Source organism: Myotis lucifugus, unplaced genomic scaffold (assembly GCF_000147115.1).
Source record: "Myotis lucifugus unplaced genomic scaffold, Myoluc2.0 scaffold_751, whole genome shotgun sequence".
NCBI lineage: Eukaryota > Metazoa > Chordata > Mammalia > Chiroptera > Vespertilionidae > Myotis > Myotis lucifugus.
Window position 1 is genome coordinate 166,267 of NW_005871799.1, and position 22,113 is coordinate 188,379.

Sequence of the window (22,113 nt, forward strand, 5' to 3'; positions counted from 1 at the left end):
AGAGTGATCCCCTGGGATCTCCGCACTCACCAAACCTGTCGCAGGATGTTGTCGAAGTTGTTGAGATAATAGTAGCCGTCCTCCACGACCGTCCTGTTGCCCACCGTGCGGTTGCGCCAGCGGTAGGCGTCCGCCACGGTGCTGGTGCTGGTGGGGAGACGGGCAGGAGGGACCGTCACAACACAGCGGGTCCCCCCAACAGGAGAAAGTGTTAAAGGAAACCAAGGTGTGAGCAGGAAGCACTGTCCTGGCCCAGCCTGTTTCCTGCCCAGCAACCCCCCTCTCTGCTCTCGCTGCCTCCAGCCCCCCACCCCTTACCCGCCTCCACTGGGCATTACTCTGCTGCCGGCTGGGCCTCCTCCCTCCGAGCCGCCCTGAGACACAGCTGGGAGGGCCCCCTGGCTTTGCCGCGGCGGGTGAGGGCCGCACCAGGGAGGGGAAAGGGCCTGCCAGGGCTCCGGCCCCGGCCAGGGCTTCTCCAAGGTGGCTGCCTCTGTTCTGAGAGCCGACTGGCTGCTTTTATTTAAATCCCTGATGGCTCATCAGTTAAAATCCATGCGATGTTTCTGCAAGTCTGAGCCTCTTGCCAGGCACCCACTGCACCCGACGGCAGGGCGGCCCTGGAACCTGCACTTCTAAGCAGCGGCCCTGTGGCTGGGAAGGCCAGTGACCCGCTCTCCTCGGCGGCCGGCTCCCAGCTCAGCCTGACTCAGCAGCCACCAGTGTCTACGAAGGTATCTCTCTATCGGCCTCCAGGCCAGGAGGACTCAGTATTAAAGAGAACATTGGACTGACTGGCAGAGGACACTGCTGTCATCCTGGTGGCTGGGAGGAGGGAGCGAGGGGTCATGGGGGGCAGGCTCCCCACGCCGTCCCCTCAGACCTTCCCATGGGTGTCCATCTGTCTTATCCTAACCGGCCGTCCCTGGAGAGACGTGGAAGCAAGCCATGGGATCAGGCCAGGCCACACCTGGTTCTCGCAAGGCCTGCAGCCCTCGGCCCCCACGGGCGAGCTGATGGAGGCCTGGGGACAGGGAAACTGCTCAGATGCCCTCACTGCAGAGAGACTGCTTCCGGGTCCCTCCCTTAGCTACTGACTGACCTGAGCCCTGGAAGCAACGCCAGGGGATCGATTCCAGGAGCCCTGGGCCAGGCGAGGCGGTGCCGCCCGGCCCGACGCCCTGAGGCCCCGCGTGTACTCACTTGCAGCAGTTGGGGTAGAGGATCCCGCAGAAGAACTCCATGCCCACGATGGCGAAGGAGTAGTAGAAGATGAGCAGGGTGAGGCCCAGGCTGTGGGAGGGGCAGACAGTGACGGCGGGCCGGCCAAGAGCCCGCCTGACCCACGGAGCGGGTGCGGGGAGGCCTGCCCCCAGCCAGGTTCTCCGCCTGGGAAGTGCCTGCAGGGAAGGGGCCTCGTGACTCGGGTCTGGGCTAAAACACGGCTCGAAGGAGGACTCTGAACAGATGCCCCTGAGCGGAGATTCACCCCTTACCTGTGAAGGTGGACTCACAGGTGACCCCTTACCTGTGAACAGACACAGGTGGTGAGTGAGGGACAGCTCCCTGCCCGCCCCACTAACACCTCACACAGGTTGGCAGAGGGGAGTGGGGCCAGGGAGACCTGTGCTGTCAGAGGTCAGCCGCCTCGGAGAGCCCGCAGACCCTCGATCCGTCCTTTCCGGGACTCCTTTCCCCCTCTCCCGCCCGCTACCCACCCCCAGGGGGCACAAGCCGCAGGACGCCTGGCCCTGGGCCCAGGCAGGGCAGTACCTGGCCATCCGGGGCAGCAGCTCAAACATGGTGTCCAGCACGTTGCGGTAGCGCTTTTTCAGTTTGAACAACCTGAGCAAGGAAGGAGGTGGGTCACGTCCTGACACGGGCACAGCCACAGCCTCCCCACAGCACCAGGTGGAAGGCAGGCCCAGGGCCCTCCCTCAGGACACGGGGTCGGACAGGCCAGTCCCTGCTGGGACCCAGAGCCGTGCTGTCTTCCTCGGTGAGAGGGGGCAGCGTGGTTGTTCACAGTTTATAAACGCAGCCCGGAGGCTCAGGGCGGGCGAGGCCCTGCTCAAACCAGGGAGGCACACGAGAGAGAAGGGAGCAGAGCCCAGGCTGCAGGAAGCCCAGAGCCTGGCTCAGGGGGGAGGAAAGGGCGGTGGTGGCGGGAGAGAAGCTGGCATCGGCCTGGTCACCACAACCGGGCACAGCAGCAGGTGCTGCTACAGATGGACGCCACCCTGGACCCAACCTCCACCTCTCCTCCCAAGATGGACAGGGCAGGAGGGTGGACGTGTGTGGGATCGCAGCTGGTAGTCAAGAGGAAGCCAGGCTCCTGAAGATGCAAAGGGCTCACCCCCAGCTGGGAGGGGCGCTGCTGTGACCCGGGGGAGAGGTGAGGCCGAGCGAGGGCTTCTCCCGACAGGAGGCTGTTCCCGACAAGCAAGGGGCCCTCAAAAGCCCCTTTGGACCTCATGGCGCTGCCTTCTGGTTGAAGACGGTTGAGCCCGTGTTTCTGTGGCCACAGCAGCCAGCGCCACAGGCCACGCCCACCCAAGCCCTGCCTCCCCCGACAGTGCCAGGGGCCGGTCCTGGTGAGTGCGGAGAGGAGACGTGCCCTGGGCTCAGGCCCGACCCCAGCTCGTGAGTCTTCCCAGGCTCTCCCTGCCCTCCCCACCCCAGCCCTGCCCGTCACCTCAGCAGCTGGAGCGGACGCAGGACGACGATGAAGTAGAAGGGCTCCATGTTGAAGGCCAGCGCCAGCAGGCCCAGGAAGGCGAAGGCTGTGACGGAGAAGTCGAACCTCGGAGGGAGAGGGAGGGAGAGGGGTTCATGGGCCCAGCCGGCCTCCAGCCCCTCGGCTGGCGTCCTGGCCCCGGCTCAGCTCGCCCTTCCCAGGAGCCCACGTGCCAACCACAGCCAAAGCAAGTGTGCCCCGCGGAGGCCCGTGGCCGGCAGGTGGGACCCAGCTTCCTGCCACGCCGGGTTTCTGAGGTCAGCATGGCCAGGTGCCATCACAGCACACGTCTGGGGGGTCAGAAACACCTGGCACCCCCCCACCGGAGGGTCCTGCCCTGCCCTAAGGGCAGACACTGGCTATACTGCTGACTGCCTGCCCTGGCGAGGTCACCGAGTGAAGGGGCAGGGCTGGCAAGGGGACCCCACCTGGAGGCCAGCGAGCCCTGACCACGGCCGAGGGCCTTCCTACAGGTCTGCACGGGGCCCGGGCTGACTGCTGGACTCTCAGGCCTCGTGAGTGTAGCCTGATTTCACAGGGAGGCCTCCTTAAGGGGCCACTAGGGCCCTCGTGAGGCCGCAGGGGAGCAGGGAGGAGGGCCCGGCGAGGCGCTGGGCCTGCCTTCTGTGGGTGGCATGGTTTTATGGAAAAGGGCTTAGCTGTGTGGGGGACGGTGTGGAGGGTGAGGCCTCAGGAAGAGCCCAGCTGGTGTGGCTCAGTGGGTGAGCGTCGACCTACAGACCAGGAGGTCACGGTTCGATTCTGGTCAGGCCACATGCCCGGGTTGCAGGCTGGATGCCAGTGTGGGGCGTGCAGGAGGCAGCCGACCCATGACTCTCTCCCATCATGGATATTTGTTTCTCTCTCCCACTCTCCGTTCCTCTCTGAAATCAATAAAAATATATATATTTTTAAAAAGGCCTCACGAAGAGCCCACCAGCCTCAGGACCCCGTGGCGTGTGCAGGAGGTGCTGGCGTGGTGGCCCCGGGGGCGTGTGCAGGAAGGGGCGGGCTAGGTGGCCCGAGGGGAAGACAGAGCCCAGCCCTGGGAGTCTCAGAGCCACAGGCGAGGCAGCAGGAGAGGCCATGACCTGGCTGCACACCCTCCTGTGGGGGTGGGGAGGGTGGGGGCTCCCACAAGGCAGGGTTCAGAGATGCTGTCACTTACAGGTTCCAGCCGGAGGACAGGTACTCCACGGGGCCCAGGCCGGCCACCTTCAGGAACAGCTCCACCCCGTAGACTGTGAACAGGAGCAGGAGCGGGCAGTTGGCCGTGTCCTCCCACACCGGGCCTGGTCAGTTTCCTCTCTGAGACCCTTGAGGTCTCCAGCCTCCCCCTCAGGCTGTGCGCCCTCTGGACAGCCACGCCCCACGGGAGAGTATGGGCTCCACTCCCTCCCCCTCTCTGGGCACGGCCCAGCCACCCTTCTGTCCACCCAGCAGGTATTGCCTGCACCTCTTCGGTGCCAGGCATTGTGCTGGGTGCTGGACATGCAAAAGTGACCAGCACGGTGCAGTGCCCACTCCTACAGAGCTCAGAGTGCAGACACGAGGAGACTGTGAGTGGGCGATGACACAGCGCCCTCAGGGTTATAAGAGGAGGAGGGGAATGTCGGTCAGGCGAAGGAACACCCGTGCAAAGGCCCTGAGGTGAGAAAGGGCACGGGGCACTCGGGAGCAGGGCACTGCTCAGGTGGGCTGCAGGGTGGGGCCCGGTGGCTGAGGGACCCCGCTCGGCCGGGGATGTGAGCACGCCGGGATGGAGATGAGATAGAGGACAGAGGAGCCAGGGAAGAGTCTGAAACGGGTGGATGGAATCAGACCCAGTTTCTGCTTCCTGAAGCTTCCCCGTTTCAGAGCCATGAGGTCCTAAACCAATGAACGTCCTCCCACCGGTGTTTAAGACAAGCCGGTGGCAAAGCCAAGTCCAAACAAGAGACTTACTAGTAAGAAAGACGAGGGAACTCCAGGGCACGTGCTTGGAGAAGAAGTTCCCACCTGTAGGACAGAGAGGCCGCAGCTCAAGAGGCAGGCCAGGCGTGCGCACGGGCGGGCCAGGCCCCCAGCCGGCTCACCTCTCAGCATGAAGGTCTCGGCGAGGACCCAGACCCCATTGACTGCCACCACCAAGTCTGCAATAGACAGAGAAGCACAGGCCTGCATGGAAACCTACAGGTCACACCTGGTTAATTTCTGGGCCGCTCCGCACACCCATGGGACAGGTGACCACTTAGTGCTTTTACTACATGAGCTAAATCAACTGCTGGTTTTGCTCAGAAACAGCTACGAATTTCTAAAAGCCCCCTCTCTGTCACTGCAGGGATACAGTTAAGATGTTCCAGTAAAACCTATTACTCTAAGTCAGTATCAACGATGGACAATACACAAAGGGTTTGAGTATTGAAAGAATTTGTTTTTCCTTCGAGATGTCTGGTTTTTAAAATGACTGCATAGTTAGCAAAATGCATATGGATCTGGCCTTTTGCTGAGCAATCCCACTGCTAGGAACCCAACCCAACAAGACACCAGCAAAAAACATACCACCAGGTACCCCTCCCAACGAAACACCAGCAAACACACAGCACCAGGTACCAGAAAGCTGTTCGCTCGAGAACTACTTGTGACGGCAAAACATCAGAACGCACCCAGGTGGTCAGGATGGCACCGGTGGAATAAACTACGATGCGGTCATGACAAGGTGCACCCGCCCGGGCCAGGTGGCTCAGTTGGTTGGAGCACCATCCCATGCATCGGAAGGTTGTGGGTTCGAACCCCAGTTGGGGTGTGTACGAGGGGCAATCAATCAATGCTTCTCACACTGACGTTTTTCTCTCTCTCCCTTCCATTCTCTCTAAATATCAATAAGAAGACATATCCTTGGGTGAAGATTAGAAAAAAAAAAAGATGGCCTATCAACTATAAAAATAAAGGGGGACATCTCTATATATTACTGTGGCGTGGTCTCCAGGATTTATTATTAACCAAAAAAAAAGTGTGTAAAGTCTGCTATCGTTTACTGAAGACAGAGATATGTGCATATATATGCACCCATTCAGAGATTTTAAAACATGGACGGATAAGCCATGATAAAAGGTGCCCACTGGGGGAGGTGACAAGATGTAAAATTACCGGAAATAAGTCACAGGGGATATGCACAAACAAACAAGAGGAAAGAGGAACAGTCCTGGTTCTTCAACTACACAGTGCCAGAGGGAGAAGAGGGACGGAGGAGGAACCTACAGATTAAAACAGACCCAAGTGACTTATCCACCCATCACACCCTGTGGTTCTGGAATTTGCTTCCAAACCTCCGGGCCTAGAGGGTATAGCGAGCCCGAGTGAGGGCGCAGGTGCACAAGGAAGACTGGCCACTGGGTGGTGATTGCCTCGGCTGGGTGCCGGGCACGTGGACGTCCCCCGGAACTTTCTACGATGAGCAGTCCACACGGCGACTGTGGGACCGATCTCCGGCCTCCCACCCTCTGGGGGAGTGAGACCCGGGAGCAGAGGGCCCAGAGCTGGGTGGGTCGCACTTACACATGAAATACTGAAAGGCTCTGGACTTCACCAGGATGTTAACTCCTGTTGGAAGAGAGGAAATGTTAGCATCGAAGTCTTCATGTGCAAGTACGCGCTCCCCGACTCCATAGTGCGTGCACGTAAGCCACCAGGGTATTGATGTCCAGGGGAGAAAACGGAAGGGCCTGTTCTGCCAATGACGCTCAGACACCCGGACACAGCGGCACAGACCACGGCTGCTCTGGGGACAGACTGGGCAACCCAGGCCGGGACAGAACAGAACACGGCGTTGTTGCCACTGCTGAAACCTACAATCCTGCAGGCCTCGGCCTGGGACCATTTCCTCACCCACTTGAGTCACTATCATCTCAGCAGAATGGAAAACCCGTGAGAGAACATCAGGTAACAGCTGCGCCCAGCGCCCCAGCGGTGGGAGAAATCACAAACAAGGCTCTCCCACCGTTACTCGTGTTCATGGCGGCCCAGACCCAGGCTTCGGGCTTTCTACACGAGAAACTCCGTGTGAGCTCACACCCCCACGTACAACTTGAAAGCTGGCATTAAGTGAAGGGGGGACTGTCCGGTAAACAATACGGGCACTCGGATGTAAAATGGTTGAATTTTATACTGCGCAAGGGATCACGTACACTGGGTCTACACCCTGCCACAGGGGGGAGGGCAAAATACACCAGCCGGTAAAAAGGCAGGTTTCAGAACAGAATACATACTGCGGTCCCACAATTTTAAAATGTGCAGAAAAAGTAACCAATGTCAGAAAGCAACCCATCAGAACACGCACAGTGGTTATTTCTGGGTGGGAGATTGTCTTCTGCTATCGGACTTGGTAAACTTCCTTTAATGAACCGGATAGTCCACAGACGTCTTTTGGTTTGGTTCTGAAGTTGCCGATTTCCTTCCTGGTCCCTAACACTATGTCCCTGCTGGGGAATCAGTCTCTCCTGCTGCCACAACACACCTTCAGGGGGAACCTTACCTTTGAAGATGAGGAAGGCTGTCCGGGGAAGCTCATCGAACCAGTGTTCTCGATTCTTCTTCGCCTGCCCAGGAAACAGGGCCGTGGGAGAGGGGTTCGGACCAGGGATGAGAACCTGACCCTGGGGGCCAGGAGGCCACGGTCCTTCCCTGCTCACCAGGCTCTCACTTGGGGAACAGGAAGAACACCCCGGGATCTAAGTAACAATAAGGCCAGCCAATGGCTACGGATCATTTCCATGGGCCACGCACGTGCCTTATTTTATATCGTCCTGAAAAGAGCTGGAGGTCAGAACTACTGTTAGCCCATTTCCCAGGTGCAACGACCTGGCCAAAGTCAGATAAGTGGCCCGAAGTCACAGGGTGACTAATGGGGCCAAGATTCAGGGGGGTGACTAGGACACTGTATCACACGTGTAAAGGCAGATGGGGGGCCCAGGCCCCTGGGGTCCCTGAAGTGCCCAGAACTGAGGTGTTGTTCCAGCCAGGAAAGAATTGGGCCCCCCCCCCCCCCCGGGTGGCTTAGGGGTTGGGCCCCTTTTGACCCGGGGGGTCCCGGTTGGTTTCCCGGTCGGGGGCAAATCCCCAGGGTTTAGGCCCGGCCCCCCGTTTGGGGGGGCCAGGAGGCACCTGATCATGTTTTCTCCCATCCCGGATGTTTTTCTTCCCCCCTCCCTTCCTTTTGGAAAAAAATAAAAAATTTTTTTAAAAATAAAAAAAGAACTGGCCCTGGGGGCTTTTGGGCCTTTTCCCCCCCCCCCCCCCCCCCCGCCCTCCGTGGAGCTGTCTACCTGCTCCCTCTCTGGTCTTACCTTCCACTTCAAGGCGGTGACTTCATAGATATCATAAAAGTCCTTCAGGCTGTCACAGCAACAGGAAAAGGCAAAACAAAATTTACAAAATCAGAACGCTCCCACTGAGGTTTACTTGTGTCACTCGCCTGTCTGTGGTCACGTTTGAAGGGGGAAGGGGGAGGGGACAGCTGGGAGTCCCAGCATATAAGTGGGGGAGGGAGGACCTCCCCTGCAGGCATTCTGACCTTCTCCCAGGCCCTATGAATACGTAATCCTCTCAGTCTGAGTGACAGCTTCAGGCCCCCTGAATCACTATAACTCTTACATGGACGGGGCTGAGCCTCCGTTAGCAGAGAACTTAATGGGACAAATGGGCTGAGAATTCAGCCCAAACAGAACTCGCTCACGCTCATATCTGCAGCTGGCCTGCTTCTTTTCAAACTAAAAAGAAGGGTTCAGTCATCAGCCATCTAGAAAGTCGAGACTGCCCTGGAAATCTCGGAGGCTGCGCCGTGGTGTGCGTGTGCGTGTGCGTGTGTGTGCATGCATATGTGTGTGTGTGTGTGCGCGCGCGCGTGTGAGGGTGCGAACACCCCTCTGTGGACCTGCTCATATGCAACAACCCCACTCATTCTTAGATCAAAAGTGAGCAGCTGGGTCAGTCTACTTCATGATCCAATATATTCCATTTTTTGTCAAGTGAGCCTGAATTAAATTTGGGTGGAACTTTTGTCACTTGCAGAGAGAATCCTGACGAAAACTAAAGCCTCTAACACAGCGGTTCTCAACCGGTGGGTCGCGACGACCCTTTCACAGGGGTCGCCTAAGACCATCGGAAAACACATAGATAATTACATATTGTTTTTGTGATTAATCACTATGCTTTAATTATGTTCAATTTGTAACAAGGAAAATACATCCTGCATATCAGATATTTACATGACGATTCATAACAGTAGCAAAATTACAGTTATGAAGTAGCAACGAAAATAATTTTATGGTTGAGGGTCACCACAACATGAGGAACTGTATTAAAGGGTCGCGGCATTAGGAAGGTTGAGAACCACTGCTCTAACAGGCTCTTTGTCCACCTACTTCCTGGTGCCTTGGCCGCTCCAGCTCCCTCCCCTGAATACCTCCGTGGGCCACAGCGCCCCCACCTGGCCGGCACTCTTACCTGAGCAGAGGGGTGTTGCTCTGATTCAGGGCCTTGAAAGTCAGGTAGCGCTCCCAGGCGTTCATCCGGGGCTTGTAGAAGCGCATCAGGCCTTCAAACTGCCTGTAGGAGATGCCGGCCGGACTCTGGGGGAGAGGAAGGAAGGCAGGTCAACACAGGCAAAGGCAGAGCCCCACTGCCTCCTCCCTTGGGGGCGACGACTCCGGCTGCCCAGCACGGCTTGGATCCCGGGTGCCCAGCTCCTTCTTATCCTACCAAGGGCGGGACCCCTGCTTTATTTTTCTCTTCTTTTTATTATTGATTTCAGAGAGGAAGAGAGAGATAGACACATCAATGATGAGATGGAATCACTGATTGGCTGCCTCCTGCACGCCCCCTACTGGGAACCGAGCTAGCAACCGGGGCATGTGCCCTTGACCGGAATCGAACCCGGGACCCTTGAGTGCGAAGGCCGACGCTCTAACACTGAGCCAAACCGGCTAGGGCTATTTTTAAGATATGTTTTTATTGATTTAAGAGAGACAGGAAGGGAGAGAGACAGAAAGATAGAAACATCGATGAGAGAGAAACTGGGGATTCAGCCCACAACCCAGGCATGTGCCCTGACGGGGAATCCAACCGGGGACCTGCAAGTTCACAGGTCAACACTCAACCACTGAGCCACGCCCAGTGGGCAAGGACTCCCGTTTCTAAAGCTGGTGGCCTGCCATGCTTAGGGGCTGCCCAGGGCAAGGGAGGGGGACTGGGGACCAAACCCCTCCTGGCCTGGCCCCACGCCCCTACCCGCTGGCTGATGAGCAGGCGGTACGCGTGCTGGATGGCGGTTCGCTTATGCAACAGCAAAGACTTGAACTTGCGTTTTTCGATGTCGTTGAAGGTGTCGAACACCACGGCCAGAAGCTGTGAGGGAAGAGCGGTGCAACCTCGAGGGGTCGGGAGTGTACCCTCTGCCTCTAGAGGGCACTCCCCCCCCACACACATGCCCCGACCCAGGGAGGGGCAGGGGGTTGGGGTAACCCTTTCGTAGGAGTTTGTCTCCAAGTCAAAGAGGAAGGCCATGTATCGCCACTTGTAAATTTTCTCTCTTCAGACACACGAAAACGTTGTTACATTTCCCTGGGTACTTCACCTACAGCTCGTCCCTGACTGGGCAGTTTTATAAGGTGGGAAGGAAGCTCATGCTGGGCTCTATGCCCCAATCAGCTCAGTCTGGTGGCCGGTGGCCAAAGGCCGAAGGCCTGGGAGGCTGTGTCCATCCTGTGGCCTCCTGGCCCCGGAGCTCGGAGGAGCATCAGCATGATGGAGGCTGCCTCCCCCGTAGCCCCCTCGTTCCCGTCCTGGTGAGTCACAGCTTCGTGCACTGGCCCAGGAATCGGGAACAGGAGGCCTTCCTCGAGGGCCCAACGTTCTGGAACCGCCCAATCCCAAGGTCAGCCCGGTCACTGCACAGCCTGCATCAGCAGAGGGCGAGGGAGGGCGGGAGCGGAATCTGAAAGAAGCCTTTTGGGAAGCACTTTCTTTTTCTTCCAAAAATATTTTGAGGGAAACTCTCCTGTCCTTTCGACTCCGTCAAATGGCCCCCCCTCCAATTTTTTTCCTTTTGGTCAAGAAAAGGTCAGCAAACCTTTCCATAAAGAGCCAGACAACAACTATTTCAGGCTCTGAAGGCCAGATGGTCTCTGCAGTTGCAGCACGAAATCAGCCACAGAGGATGCGGAAGCTAATGGGCGTGGCTGTGTGCCAATAAAACTTTATTTACAAGAGCAGGCTTTGGCCAGCAGGCTGCGGTTCACGGACCCCCTCCCCCCCACCCTGGATTTTCACAACAAATTAAATCAATTACGCATAATACGTTGTTATGATTCTAAACTAAGGACGGATATAAGAACTGTAATGTGTATGAAGATAGCTAACATATTTCTTTTTGGTTTTGAGGGATTAAAAAACATTCCTTTTTAAGACTTCACACTCTTAGATTTCACATGTCTGCTCCTGAGAAAGCATTTTCTTCTTTTTCTTAATCCTCACCTGCGGATATTTTTCCATTGTGTTTTAGAGAGAGTGGAAGGGAGGGGGACAGAGAGAGAAACATCAATGTGAGAGAAACATCAATTGGTTACTCTCTGCACGCCCTGAGGCTGGAACCAAGGTACATGCCCTTGACCAGAATTGAACCCAAAACCCTTCAATCCATGGGCCGACACTCTATCCACTGAGCAAAACTGGCTAGGGTGAGCAAGTGTCTTCTACCGCGGGCCTGGCTGTGATGCCTGGTGTGAGAATGCTCCTCAGAAGCATAAAAACACAAGATTAGTAAGAGCCTCTCCCTGGTAATTCCAATGCTGATGTGTTGTCTTGGCACCTGCCTAACGGTGATTGGCCGATGGCAGGAATATGCCTGGTGGCCAGCCGCGCCTCTTCGAATGCCTCCAGAGTCCCAGTGTGCACGGGGACTTCCCCCTGCCCCTAACAGTGTGTCCTGTATTGGGATTCCCAGTGGTTCGTGATAAACGGGGTGGAAATACGCAAGATATTCCAGGACGTGGGTGCCGAAGGACCGAGCGGTTCCGAGCAGGGCTTGGATCACACCAGCTCGCCTGGCCACCCCGAGCTGCACAGCCGTGGGTCTGTCACTCTATCCACCCGACCCTCAGTTTCCCCATTTGCACACTGAGAATCATAAAGGGACCTCTAGGGCTGTGGTGTTAAATCATTTAATCCACTTTGCACGGAGCCTGGGTGAGGCTTACTCAGTGCCAGCTTTAACAGTTGTTATATGTCTGCGGTGAGAAAGAAAAGGTCCCGGGGGAGCCTTGCTCCAACATGAGCACCATCAGCAGCCATGACGGGAATAACCCAGGGAGGCTGCCACGCTGGCCCCCACCCCACACCTGGCTATAGCCTGGCACCCCAGCCCCTGCTGATGCAGAGCCTCCTCTTCCATGCCCATGGCACCCAGCACTGTGGCGGCTGCCCCCAGCGTAGACGAGACACGGTCACTCACCAGGTTCATGATGAAGTACAGCTCGATGGAGAGGTACACGATGAAGAAGACGCAGGACCAGGGGTTCCGGGAGTAGGAAGGCATCATCACGTCTGGGAAACTGCATTTGCAGGGCATTGCCTGTGGGGCCATGTCTGCCCGCCTCCGTCTTCTCTAAGGACATCTCTCTTTCCTGCCTTCCCAGCCCCAGCCCACCCCACCGTCCCGGCTCTCAGCCCCCGGGCCCGAGTCACCAGGCCAACCCCATTCCTCCCAGTGCCCCGAGCACTGTCTGGGCTGAGACGGGGAATGTCCTGGGCTGGGAAGACCCTGGGCGCGAGCCGAGGGCAGCAGCCAGAGCAGAGCCCACACTCACTTGGCTGTGGTCAGGAGGACGAACAGACTGACGATGCTGCTCTCCAGGGTGCTGAAGTACTGTTGGGGAAAGGAGGCAGAAGGGCATGCTGGCCAGCCCGAGAACGCACGGCAGCCTGGGCCAGCCTGCGATGGGCCCCCGGAGCGCCCTGCCCTCCCTGCCCCGCCCCACCCCACCAACTCTGCCTCCTCCCACAGGATCCCTGAGGGATGAGCAAACTGGAGTAAGGACTCCGCCTTCCTGAGTTCCACGCTTCTGGTAGAAGCAGACAAGTGACTTTGGGACTTTTCTCCCAGAAAATCACGTTTGCACAATTAGCCTGGTTCTCCTTCACTGTAACCTCCACCAAAACGTTCCCATGTTCCAAATCTGATCTTGGAAACACGACTCTCAGGGTAGGAAACCACGCCCCTTAATGCGCAGGGAAGGAAAACAGCTCAAGTCGGGGTGATGGGAACTTTTAGGGGCCGTCAGCTGGGATGTGAAGCCAGGCAGGCCTCCCTCCCTAATGTAGCTAAAGCAGTGGTCAGCAAACTCATTAGTCAACAGAGCCAAATATCAACAGTACAACGATTGAAATTTCTTTTGAGAGCCAAATTTTTTAAACTTAAATTATATAGGTAGGTACATTGTTATTAACTTAATTAGGGTACTCCTAAGACTTAGGAAGAGCCACACTTAAGGGGCCAAAGAGCCGCAGTTTACGAACCACTGAGTCAGCCCAGCCACCTTGTCAGAGGGGAATGGCCTCACATAAAGGAAGAAACGGACAAAACACGGTGATTACTTACGGGGTCTGAAGGATTAGGGGAGAACAAGTAGAAACCTGGAAGGTAGCAGAAAACAGATTGAAAAGATGTCAAAGGATTGGACCAATACACGTAAATGAGAGCAGTGCGCCGAGGGAGACCATAGGGAATGGTGGAGACTGCGCACTCTGGGGAACACATGCTCTGAAGTAAAGGAAGCGGGTGCTACCGGGCACTGGGTGACCACAGCTATTCGGAAATGTGACCCGAGCACCATCAAGTGTAGTATTAAAAAGGCATTCACTTCCTCCTTTGAATGGGCTATTCCTCTGAGTCCTTGAAATCCTGTGGGAGAAGTGGGAAAGTCTGCCCTCAGGGGAAGTCAGCCCCCTTGGAGCACGAAGTGCCACCCAGATGGTGGAGAGAGGTGGAACGGGAGCCAGAAGCTCGGGACACACCAGTCACGGAGGCGGGGGCTGGCCGCAGAGTCAGAGCACTATGGGCCACTGGCTGTGCCACGCCAGGACTCGAGGAGGGGCCTCAGCTTCCTCATCGTGCCGGGACCGCCGCTGGCGGAGCCCTGTGTCTGCATGGGATGCCGCACTAATCCTCGGCCTCCTCTGAAGAGGCAAGGCCTCCTCGGGGTCAGAAAGCCGTGATCTTGCTCTTATATCTAGTGATGCTGAAGTGCACAGACCCTAGCCCTCCGCGTGCCGCAGGGAAAGTCTCCACGTGTCCGCCAGGAAACACGAGCGTTCACTGCCCTGTGGCTTGTGATAGTGGAAAATGCCCACCAACAAGAGAACAGATAAATAAATCTGGGCCCATTCACTACCCTCCTGTGACATCTGCATCCATCAACATGAATAAACGTCACATGCCTAGTGTTGAGCAAAGAGCACCTTGCAGAAGGGGACACCACGTTTCGTAACCATTTACATAACTATTTTAAATATGCAAAGCAATAATAGAATCTATGTGTTGCTTAAGGAAACATAAGCATAAAGTGAAACTATACAGACACGAGTAGCAATGCTAAGCCTAGGACGCAGGCACCTCTGGGGGGAAATTGAGGTCATGAAAGGCTACAAAGGGGGTTCCGTTTTATTTCTAACTCTTCATTTCCTAAATTGGAGTCCCTGGGTGTTTATATCATTTGGTTTTTGTTTGTTGTTTTTTTGTTAATCCTCACCCGAGAATATTTTTTCCATTGATTTCTAAAGAGAGTGGAAGGGAGGGGGAGAGACAGAGAGAGAAACATCGACATGAGAGAGACACATAGACTGGTTGCCTCCCACATGCGCCCCAACCTGGGGATCAAGCCTGTAACCTACAACCGAGGTACATGCCCTTGACCGGACTCGAACCCATGACCCTTTAGTCCTCGGACCAACGTTCTAACCACTGAACAACCCAGCTAGGGCTGTTTATATCACTTGTAAAACCTTTCTGAATTTCCAAAACTATCAAAGTAAGCTTTCCTCCCATGGTGACTTTGCTTTTAGAGACCGCCTGGTCCCGGCGCAGGGAACTCACCGAGGATGGCGAAAATGATCATGAAGAAGAGCAGCAGCAGCAGGATGTCCATGAAGGGTGGCAGTGACTGGAAGATCTGCCGAAGGTTGCTGGGGAGACAGGGGGGTCGGGGGGCGGGGGTGAGGCGCAGCCCGGGGTGGGCCCGAGGAGCGTGGTCCGGACTCCTCAGGGGAACACGTGCTCATGGAGACCCGGGTCTGGTGCTCCTGACTCGGAACACTAACCCCCCTTGCGCCCCGGCTTAGTGACATCACACTCAGTGCTGTCCTGCAGGACCTGCACTCAGTGGTGACAGGGAGAAGGGAGGCAGGTGCAGCACAGACACCCCCTCCTCCCGCCTGCGGGGTCCAGCGGGGAGTTCCCTGTGTGTGTGGGGGGGGGGGCACCCTAAGGCTGAGGGCACAGACTCGGTGCAGAGGTCGCTTCCCCGATAAGTGGGGGGCATGGAGACAGCTCGGGGCCACCTGGCCCTAGGACACTTGTGTCCTGCGTTGAGGATGCACAGAGAATGAATTGCCAGCCCATTCTTATCAACAGTCCCCCAGCCAATGGACTCTCCAGATGGACCTCAAAGCTCAGTCTAACTCCAGGCTGACGGTCTGCTCGGGTGCAGTGCCCCGGTCTCCGGGGAGGCACCAGGACAGCCTGAGTCACGTGGACCTTTTGCCAAGCTGCCTGCTACGAGCGCTGCTGCTGCTGTGTTGGGGCAGATAATGTGCCTGGAGAGGAGCCAGCCCCTCTGCTTAGGGAAAGCTGGGACGTAGGCCTGGGGTCGGGACACCTAAGCTTCGGGGGGAATAGCCTTCCTCTCTGTGGGGTCGAGAGACAGAGGGAGGTGAGCGTGCTGAGTTAGACTCTACCGACGTGCAGGATGGATCTTATGGCTACTTGACTCACTGGGTCCTGCTCCACTGGCCCAGGGGTCCGGGCCAGGCCAGGATAGCGACTGTCTGAGCAGCTCCTCCCCCAGGCCTTACCGCCGGACGCCACCGCAGTACCGACAGTCCACCAGGAAAATGCAGCGCAGCGCCCGGGTCACCCGCATGTGGGACGTCTGCCGCACCAGCACCACGATGGCCTCGATGAACTGCACCACCAGCACGGAGGTCTGGGGGCGGACGGGCAAAGAGCAGCGTCAGCTCCTCCGCCCAGACGCCTCCCGAATGCCCTGAGCTCAGGGCTCGCTAGGGAATGCCCACCCTGGTCTCGGGAGGCCCATCCCTTCTCTCCAGCGCCCACCCCCAACATCCAGCAGCCCCTGGGGAAGGGCCCTGGGCTGTGGCACTGGTGTGTGGTCGCAGGAGGATGACCCAGAGGGCAATGCTCCCAGCAGCACCTCAGGGTATTCACTGAGCAACTCTGACACTCAGCCCAGCCAGTGTGGCTCAGTGATGGAGCGTCGACCCATGAACCAGGAGTTCACAGTTCGATTCCCGGTCAGGGCACATGCGGAGGTTGTGGGCTCGATCCCCAGTGGGGGGGCATGCAGGAGGCAGCCGATCAAGGATTCTCTCTCATCATTGATTTTTCTCTCTCTCTCTCTCCCTCCCTCTCTCTGAAATCAATAAAAACATATTTTTAAAAAAAAAAACTGCCCCAGCCAGTTTGGCTCAGTGCAGAGTGTTGGCCTGGAGATAGGAGGGTCCCAGGTTCAACTTCGGTCAAGGGCACGTACCTAGACTCGAACCCCTGGTCAGAGTGTGGGAAGCAACCAATCGATGTCTCTCTCACATTAATGTTTCTGTCTCCCCCACTCCTTTATTTCTTACAAACAAAAAAACCCTGCCACTCTGCCCGGCCACATCTACCAACCCTGGCTTCGGCTCTCCTGACTTGCACCGTGAAGACCTCTGAGATAGGTCCGAAGCACACCTCGCTCTTCAATTCCTCGGGCACTTTCTCTGGACAACTGTACATGCCTTTTACACTGCAAAGTGCCACTCGGACGCATTCCTACTCGTGCCTCTCTCTGCCGCACAGAGAGAACGTGTCCGATGCTGCTTACAGGTCAGCGTGGGCTTGGGGGCCAGCCAGACCTGGGTTTGAATCCCATTCTCGCGGGATTACAGCCCATTCTCTGCTGTGGCTGGATGTGAACTAGGAATAGTAATGCATCTGCCGCGAGGGTTACCGCGCCCGTGCTCGGCGCCCCAAATTCCGAATCACACCAGCTGCTGTCAGCGTGACCGTGGCCGCGACCTCGGAGCACGGCTCTGCGAGGCTGGGGCGCAGCGAGGGTGGGGACCCCGGGTTACACTTCCGAGCGCCGGGGGATTTGGAAGTGAAGTGAAGAGACGGGATTGAAGGTGCCAGGGGAGGAAATGCTGTGAGGAGATGGACACGCCACCTTGACCATGGTCCGCTTGTGCCGGACGAAGGTGTGGAGGCCCAGCCACCGCAACTTCATGCAGAGTTCAAAGACGACCACCATCAGGGCGAACAGCTCCAGGGTCGCGTGGACCTGCAACCACAGGGTGCGGAGACATGGCATCGCCGGGCCCCTGTCCTCCGCTGGCCATCGCACCCGACCGCCCCTCCTCTGAGGCTGGAAAGAGTGGGAGGGACTGCCATCGGGTGTGCTGTGCGCTGCCCACCTGGCGCCGAGGTGTGGCCGCTGGTCCCAAGAAAGGCCATCAGATGGCACCCTCCCTGGCACTTCCGAGCGAGTGAGCAGAATCACAGTCAGACTGAGTGAGGAAAGTGCATTTGCTCCACAGGGACCCCCAGAGGACCAGCGAGTCACTGCTGCTCCCGAGGCCTCGAGGGCCTCCCAGGGCCTGTTTTCAATCCATTCGCACTGTCTGCCCTTCCAGAAAGTTCCCCTTTAAGCTTAAGCTCGCATTAGCCCAAGCGAGGTTCCTGGCACCTGCCCGCAGGGAGCAGCGGCTCCCAGCCATCAGGACACTCACGTAGATGCCGAGGCGGAGCGCGGGGACGGCAGGGGCCTCGCACAGCGACAGCAGCAGCAGCAGCAGGGCCGTGGACAGCTCCATCAGGTAGAAGAGGTGGTTGTGTGCGAAGAGGTAGGCCGCCAGCGCTTTGGCATTCTTGGGGTGGGTGAAGAACTTGTCGTTATTCTCGCCTTCCTGCGGAAACAAGAGCCACGGGGGCGGCGAGCCTCTGAGCACAGCACCAAGGCCGCGCCGTGGGCCAGGGTGAGAGGAAGGGCCTGGCGGGTAAGAGGAGGTTCAGGCCAGAGACAAGACGATGGAAATTCAAGTCTTATGGCCACAAACCGTGCACAGTTAAGTCTCGCCCTGGCCTGCTGATGGGGCTTAAAAGGCTTGCTGATTCCTAAAAACCACGTGGAGGAATCAAAGAATAAAAGGTCCAGAGGGCCCTCGCCGGTTTGGCTGAGTGGTTAGGGTGTTGGCCCGTGGACTGAAGGTCGTGGGTTCCATTTCCAGTCAAGGGCACCCATCTCAGTTGCAGGCTCACTTCCGGCCCTGGTCAGGGTTGTGCAGGAGGAAACCAATTGATGTCTCTCTCACATCAATGTTGCTCTCTCTCTGTTTCTCCCCCTCCCTCTACTCTCTAAAATTCAATGGAAAAAACATTCTCGGATGAGGATTAACAACAACAACAAAAAAAGGCCCAGCCCGGCCAGAGTGGCTCAGTGGTTGAGTGTCAACCTATGAATCAGGTTCGATTCCCGGCCAGGGCACATGTCCGGGTTGCAGACTAAATCTCTAGTGGGGTGGGGGGTCGTGCAGGAGGCAGCCGACCGATGATTCTCTCTCATCATTGATGTTTCTCTCTCCCTCTCCCTTCCTCTCTAAAATCAATAACGATGTGTTTTTTAAAAAAAGGTCCAGAGAAAGTAGAGAACTGGGCACAACTGGTCCCTCGAGGCCAGGTGCTCACTCTCAGAAATGTCTGTAGAATGTAAAGAGCTGAGGGGAGGGGGGAGGGTCCCGGGATCAGCAAGCAGGGGCCGCCCCACGCCTCCCTGGGCTACCCCCTCTCCAGCTGTCAGCAAGACGGCTCTCCCCTTCCTCATGGGGCTCCGGGAAGACACTTGGGACGGTGTCTGGTACACACAGTAGGTGTTTAATAGATGTTTGGTAGGATGAACCGTTTTGCAAGAGACCACTTCTCCCGGCGCCAGCCCCGCTCGGCGACCAATCAATCACCCAGTAGCTGGGAGGCGGGGAGCGCTGGCCTAGACTGTGGTTTGCCGAGGAGCTTTGAAGAAGTTGCTTCCTGAAGTTGGATGCGTCACTACTCTCAGTACCAAAACATGAAGACAGACCACAGACTGGACGGGGCAGGTCCACGGAGGGAACAAACACGCCGGCGGTCACACAGAGGGCAGGGGGCAGGCCTGGCTCCCGGCCCTGTGATCTGCGCAGGGCTGTGGTTTTCACGCTGCCCCATGGCGCGACGCCCACGGCGGCCTGGACGCTTCTGGTTTGGATGATTAAAAAATGCAATTCTTGGGACATTTCTTCCCACAAGCAGCCAGCAGGGAAGGTCTGACTAGAGGGGGGAGGCTCGAGCTTAACTCTAGGACTCGGAATGGCCGCCGAGGAGGTGGAGGCTGAGGCCACCACCAATGAGCACGGAGTGAAATATGACCCGGGTCACTGGGTGCTGCGCCAGACCCCAAGGAGGGAGAACAAGGGCCTTGTTTCCTGGCTGCTGATCGTGAAGGAGATTACGAAAAACAAGAAGGCGGCCAGTGCTACGTGACGTCCAGGCCTCCACGCTCCGCTCCCTGAGCAGAAGCCCACACAGCAAACAACCACCATCTCGGAGGCACTACGACCGCTGACACCCGGCTCCCGAGGTGACGGAGTTGACAGATAAACTCTGGGAAGAGGAGAAACTGCAGGGGCCAGGCAGCCTCTAGCAGCAAGGGGCCGATGAGCCAAGTACACCAGCCACCTGGTCGGGGTCTTCAGCCACCTGGTCAGGGTCTGCGCTGCAGCTCAGCGCGAAGCAGGAAGAGGAAGACCATCCGACAGCGGCTCAGCCCACCCTCCAGAAACAGCCACAAATACTGCTCATGGAGATCGCAGTTCTGCTCTGATTTTTTTTTTTAAGGTGCATTTTGGGTAAAACTCATTCAAATAATACACAGGATTATAAGGTTGTAAAAATTCCATCAGCTAAATATAATCACCTTTAATATCGAGATAAACAACTTTCCAGGGGAAGCCGGGGTATTGTCAAGGGCGGGGGGAAAAAAAAAGGACACATATGTAATACCCTTTGTAATGCTTTAAGCAATAAAAAAAAATTAAAAAAAAAAAAAAAAAAAACTTTCCAGATGTGAATGGGTGTCTGTGCAAACACACACACACAAACAGGTATCTGTAGCTATATACTAGTACATCTAAAATAATAAAAGCGTAATATGCTAATTAAACCAGACGTCCTTCCAGACGACCTTCCAGACGAAGCCGGGGCTGCAAGGGAAGCCCGGGTCCCGGGTGCCAGAGGGAAGCCAGTGCCGGCAGCCGGGGGAAGGAAGGCCTACTCGTGCACGAATTTCGTGCATCGGCCTCTTGTATCTATATAAACAGCTATATATGGGTTTGTGTGTGTGTGTGTGTGTGTGTGTGTGTACATAAATGCTATACAACAATGCTCATACAAGTCCTGTTTTGTAACCTCTTTTCCCACAACCACACGGCTCATTTTCAAGCGCATACATGTGGTAGCTATAGAAATGAGGCAACAACGTACAGAAGAAAGACCACCACTTGGAGACTAGATAGATGAAGTTTACATCATGCTCTGCAACTTACTAGGTGGATGGCTTTGGACTCAGGGAGCCTGGGGGCAGGTGGAGCCACAAGCTGGGGTCACCTGACGAGCCCACGTACCTCGCCCATCCAGTGCAGGCACCATCAGGCTGGCTCTCCACACCGTAAGGCGAGAAGCTCACGCACAGAGAACCGAAGCCAGAACTGGATTCCTGGGCAGCCAACAGAGCCCCGCCTCCCGACCCCACCAAGAAGGGCCAAGATGCTCACCTGGAGGTAGATGGCCGCCTCTTGGTAATTCATCTCCCAGTTGTGTCCAGTGGGGCTCGAGGGGAAACTCTCGCCCTCTGAGCTCAGGCTGGAGGCCTGGGAGCCGGGGACGGGATAGCTGCCTCCATCTGCAGTGGAAGAGGAGAGAGGTTCACGCACAGCCCAGGAGAAGAGCACAGAGACGCTGTTCCCCAGAGGAAAGGGCTGGCCGTCGCCTCGCGTGCTCTGACAGGCGCACCATCACTTATACGTCAATCTCCGCCCCACGCACCAGGACAGCAAGAATTAGTATGGCTACGTAACAATATTTTTCCTTGTTAAGTGAAAAAGCAAGTACACAAGAGCACAAACATCTTTGGTGTAAAAAAAGGGAGGAAGCGAAAACATACAGCTACCCACTTTACAGAAAAGAAAAAGAGGAAGAGAAGTTAGAACTCAGTGAAATCGGTTACCCACAAGAGAGGTGGGAAACGGGGCAGAAGTATCCCTCCTACTTTTTGTTTACTTTTGGCTTTTGGAAGTGTGTTAATATTCTACTTAGTCAAAAATGAAAAATAACTGGATTTGGCCCTAGCCAGTTTGGCTCAGTGGTTAGAATGGTGGCCCGTGGATTGAAGGATTCCCGGGTTCGATTCCGGTCAACGGCACGTGCCTAGGTTGCAGGCTCGATCCCTGGTCCTGGTCAGGGTGCATGCAGGAGGCAACTAATCCATGTGTCTCTCTCACATCAATGTTTCTCTCTGTGTGTCTCTCCCCCTCCCTTCCACTCTCTCTAAAAATCCAAGGAAAAATATCCTCGGGTCAGGATTAACAACAACAACTGGATTTGCTCCTTGGCGGGGTCACCTGTGGCTTTTGCGTGCTGACCCCATGCCCTTTCCTGCGCTGCCTCATCAGCCTTCGGAGAACATTCTTCGGCTCTGGCTGACTCCACCCCTGGCTCCCGGGCCGGTGGCCCAGGTGCATTGAGAGCCCCTCACCTCCCCCGGACAGGCTGGTTCAGGCAGGGGTGCTGCCCCACGCCCGGCCAGGGAGGGCTGAAACTGGGAAGGAGGGGCTCTCTCCCAGCGGGCTGCAGGCAGCTGCCTCGGCCACCACGTGGGGAAAGCCTGCCCGAGAACAGAACGGTGACAGAGGCGGCCAGAGCTGCATCCTTTGCTCTGCCCGACACCCACCCCTGAGCGTTTCCAGAATCGGTGCCCATGAAGACCCTTATACTTATACCTGCTGTCACAACTCCCAAGTGTCTCCACTGACACTGTCAGCAG

At 56.6% G+C, this 22,113-nt stretch overlaps 1 protein-coding gene across 1 annotated transcript in view; it reads right to left on the reverse strand.

The window, feature by feature from the left end:
- Window positions 1–26: 26 nt before the first annotated feature.
- TPCN1 (two pore segment channel 1) overlaps window positions 27–22,113 on the reverse strand; it is a 46,028-nt gene continuing 23,941 nt past the window's right edge. The window contains exons 3-22 of the mRNA XM_006106018.3: window positions 20,846–20,973; window positions 17,774–17,950; window positions 17,212–17,325; window positions 15,842–15,972; window positions 14,865–14,953; window positions 13,371–13,405; window positions 12,580–12,638; window positions 12,225–12,324; window positions 10,004–10,120; window positions 9,221–9,345; window positions 8,062–8,110; window positions 7,251–7,314; window positions 6,275–6,319; window positions 4,813–4,869; window positions 4,682–4,735; window positions 3,906–3,978; window positions 2,696–2,803; window positions 1,774–1,845; window positions 1,204–1,293; window positions 27–147 (exon numbers count right to left, since the gene is read on the reverse strand). Of these exons, the coding sequence (XP_006106080.1) occupies window positions 27–147; window positions 1,204–1,293; window positions 1,774–1,845; window positions 2,696–2,803; window positions 3,906–3,978; window positions 4,682–4,735; window positions 4,813–4,869; window positions 6,275–6,319; window positions 7,251–7,314; window positions 8,062–8,110; window positions 9,221–9,345; window positions 10,004–10,120; window positions 12,225–12,324; window positions 12,580–12,638; window positions 13,371–13,405; window positions 14,865–14,953; window positions 15,842–15,972; window positions 17,212–17,325; window positions 17,774–17,950; window positions 20,846–20,973 (1,808 nt within the window). The remainder of the gene's footprint in view (window positions 148–1,203; window positions 1,294–1,773; window positions 1,846–2,695; window positions 2,804–3,905; window positions 3,979–4,681; window positions 4,736–4,812; window positions 4,870–6,274; window positions 6,320–7,250; window positions 7,315–8,061; window positions 8,111–9,220; window positions 9,346–10,003; window positions 10,121–12,224; window positions 12,325–12,579; window positions 12,639–13,370; window positions 13,406–14,864; window positions 14,954–15,841; window positions 15,973–17,211; window positions 17,326–17,773; window positions 17,951–20,845; window positions 20,974–22,113) is intronic.